At 45.5% G+C, this 2,268-nt stretch overlaps 1 protein-coding gene across 1 annotated transcript; it reads right to left on the bottom strand.

Annotated features, from left to right (window-relative positions):
- Nucleotides 1-1,156: 1,156 nt before the first annotated feature.
- Nucleotides 1,157-1,750, bottom strand: LOC142173573 (uncharacterized). The gene has a single exon (XM_075239193.1). It carries the CDS (start codon nt 1,748-1,750, stop codon nt 1,157-1,159), a length of 594 nt encoding a protein of 197 aa, XP_075095294.1.
- Nucleotides 1,751-2,268: the final 518 nt, after the last annotated feature.

The raw sequence follows: 2,268 nt of genomic DNA, 5'->3' as shown, positions 1-2,268 counted from the left end.
TTCTTCTGCCGTGGACTTCGTCGTGTCCGTCTCTTTCGGTACTTGATATTGTTCTGACTCTTCTGTCCCTGGATTATCTTCCTCTGGCTCGGGGGCAGGTGCTGGTTCTGGTAATTGCTATGCTGCATGTTTCTTTCCTTTGCTACTAGAAACCGAAATTGCATTCATCTCCCTTGCTGCCGGTTGATCAAACCTTATTAGTTTGATCCCCTCTGGTGTCGTAAACTTTAACAGTTGGTGATATGTTGAAGGCACAACTTTCATCTCGTGCAGCCATGGTCTTCCCAAGATGATATTATATCCAATATATCCATCTACCACTTCGAAAAGAGTTGTCTTCATTACTCCCTGAGCATTCGTGAGTAGCAAAATTTCTCCCCGAGTTGTCACACCTGCAAGGTTGAATCCAGCGAGGAGTTTCGTTGCCGGGATAATGCTTCCCGTGAGTTTAGATTACTCTAGTACTCTACATTGTATGATATTAGTGGAACTTCCTGGATCCACTAAAACACGTTTAATTTTAAAATCCAACACATTTAAAGAAATTACCAGTGCGTCATTGTGCGGCAGCAGTAATCCGTCTGCATCTTTATCCGTGAATGTGATATGATCTTCCCGGAGCCTTTTATTATGAGTTATCGATATTTTTGTATTCTTTGCTGCCAAAGAGGTGACCCCATTAATTTCATTCCCTCCGAAGATCATGTTGATCATTTGGCATGGAGATTCTTCTCCTGATTTCTAGGTTTCAGCGTCGCCTCTGCTCTGACCATAATTGTTTTTAGCTCGGTCGCTCAAGAATTCTCTGAGGTTACCATTATTTAACATTGATGCCACTTCTTCCTGGAGGTGTCGGCAGTCCCCAGTCCGGTGGTCGTTAGTGCCATGGTATTCACACCATAAATTGGGATCCCTCTGGATGGGATCATGCCTTTTTGATATTCCTCATGACCGACACCAACTCTACTACACTGATATTGAAGTTATACTCTGATAACTTTGGGTAAGAAGAATCTCGCGACCCCCAGATTTCTTTTTCCTACAGCGATCTGTTGTTCCGGCCACGATCTGTCCTTCTATCAATAGTGAACTTGTCTATTGTCTGAAAACTCCCGTCGCGGCCTTTTGTCCGCTTGTAGGGTAAACACTGGCCCTTCTAAGTCCGTCTATCCGTGTCAATATCATCTTTTATTTTTTCTCTGTTCTTCTCCCGTCCTTTGGTCGATGATGGGAAGCCAACATGATCATCTTCGATCCTTATTTTAGACTCGTATCGGTTGTGGACATTCGCCCAAGTCGTCGCTTGAAACTCGAGCAGACTTTCCTTCAACTTCCGGGAAGCGTCCAAACTTCTCGGATTTAAACCTTTGGTGAATGCTTCAGCTGTCCATTCATCCGGGATCGCCGGTAGTAATGTCCTTTCCTTCTGGAACCGGATGATGTACTCTCGTAATAACTCAGACTCTCCCTGCGTGGTCTTGAATATGTCGGCCTTTCGAGCCTGCACCTTTCTGGTACTGGCATGAGCATTGATAAAAGAATCCGCGAGCACTTCAAAGGAATCTATGGAATGCTTGGGCAATAGTGAATACCACGTTAAAGATCCCCTCGTGAGAGTCTCACCAAATTTCTTCAGCAACACGGACTCAATTTCATGAGGAGCCAAATCATTTCCTTTCACTGCTATTGTATAAGTGGTAATGTGCTCCTGCGGATCTAAAGTTCCATCATACTTTGGCACTTCGGGCATTTTGAACTGCTTCGGGATTAGTTCCGGGGTAGCACTCAGTTTGTACGGTAACTGAATATACTTCTTCGAGTTCGGGCCCTTCAATACTGGTGGTGTGCCCGGGATTTAATCCATGCAGGCATTTACTTCTTTCATAAACTGCAAAAGTTCCTCCTTGAACGGATCGTTATCATTGTTGAGGTCGGATCTACTCCCCCCGGCCCCATCAAAGCCAACTTCGCCCCTGGGAGTGTTGTTGTCGACTCTCCGCATTGTTTGGTTTGTGGGAACCTCGGGAGGAATTGGATCTCGCCTGTTCACATTATTTGAAGCACTAGATAACGCCTGCTTTAGTTCCATCATAACCTAATTCTGCCGCGTAAGATGGCCTAGAATGATTGCCTGTTGCTCTTGCAGGACCCTCACTGCACCCGCTACATGCTCTTCATTAGCATCATCAAGAGTTCTCTCCTGAACCTGTCGAGGGTATCACCCGTCATGCGTCTGTGTGGTGTCGTTCTCCTCATTGCGAGTGTCAC

This window comes from Nicotiana tabacum, chromosome 19 (genome assembly GCF_000715075.1).
Source record: "Nicotiana tabacum cultivar K326 chromosome 19, ASM71507v2, whole genome shotgun sequence".
Lineage (NCBI taxonomy): Eukaryota > Viridiplantae > Streptophyta > Magnoliopsida > Solanales > Solanaceae > Nicotiana > Nicotiana tabacum.
This window is presented reverse-complemented; position numbering and strand designations above follow the sequence as displayed.

Bases quoted from the DNA above. Each gene is read 5' to 3' on its own strand.
- LOC142173573 (XM_075239193.1), bottom strand. From the start codon at position 1,750: ATGCCCGAAGTGCCAAAGTATGATGGAACTTTAGATCCGCAGGAGCAC.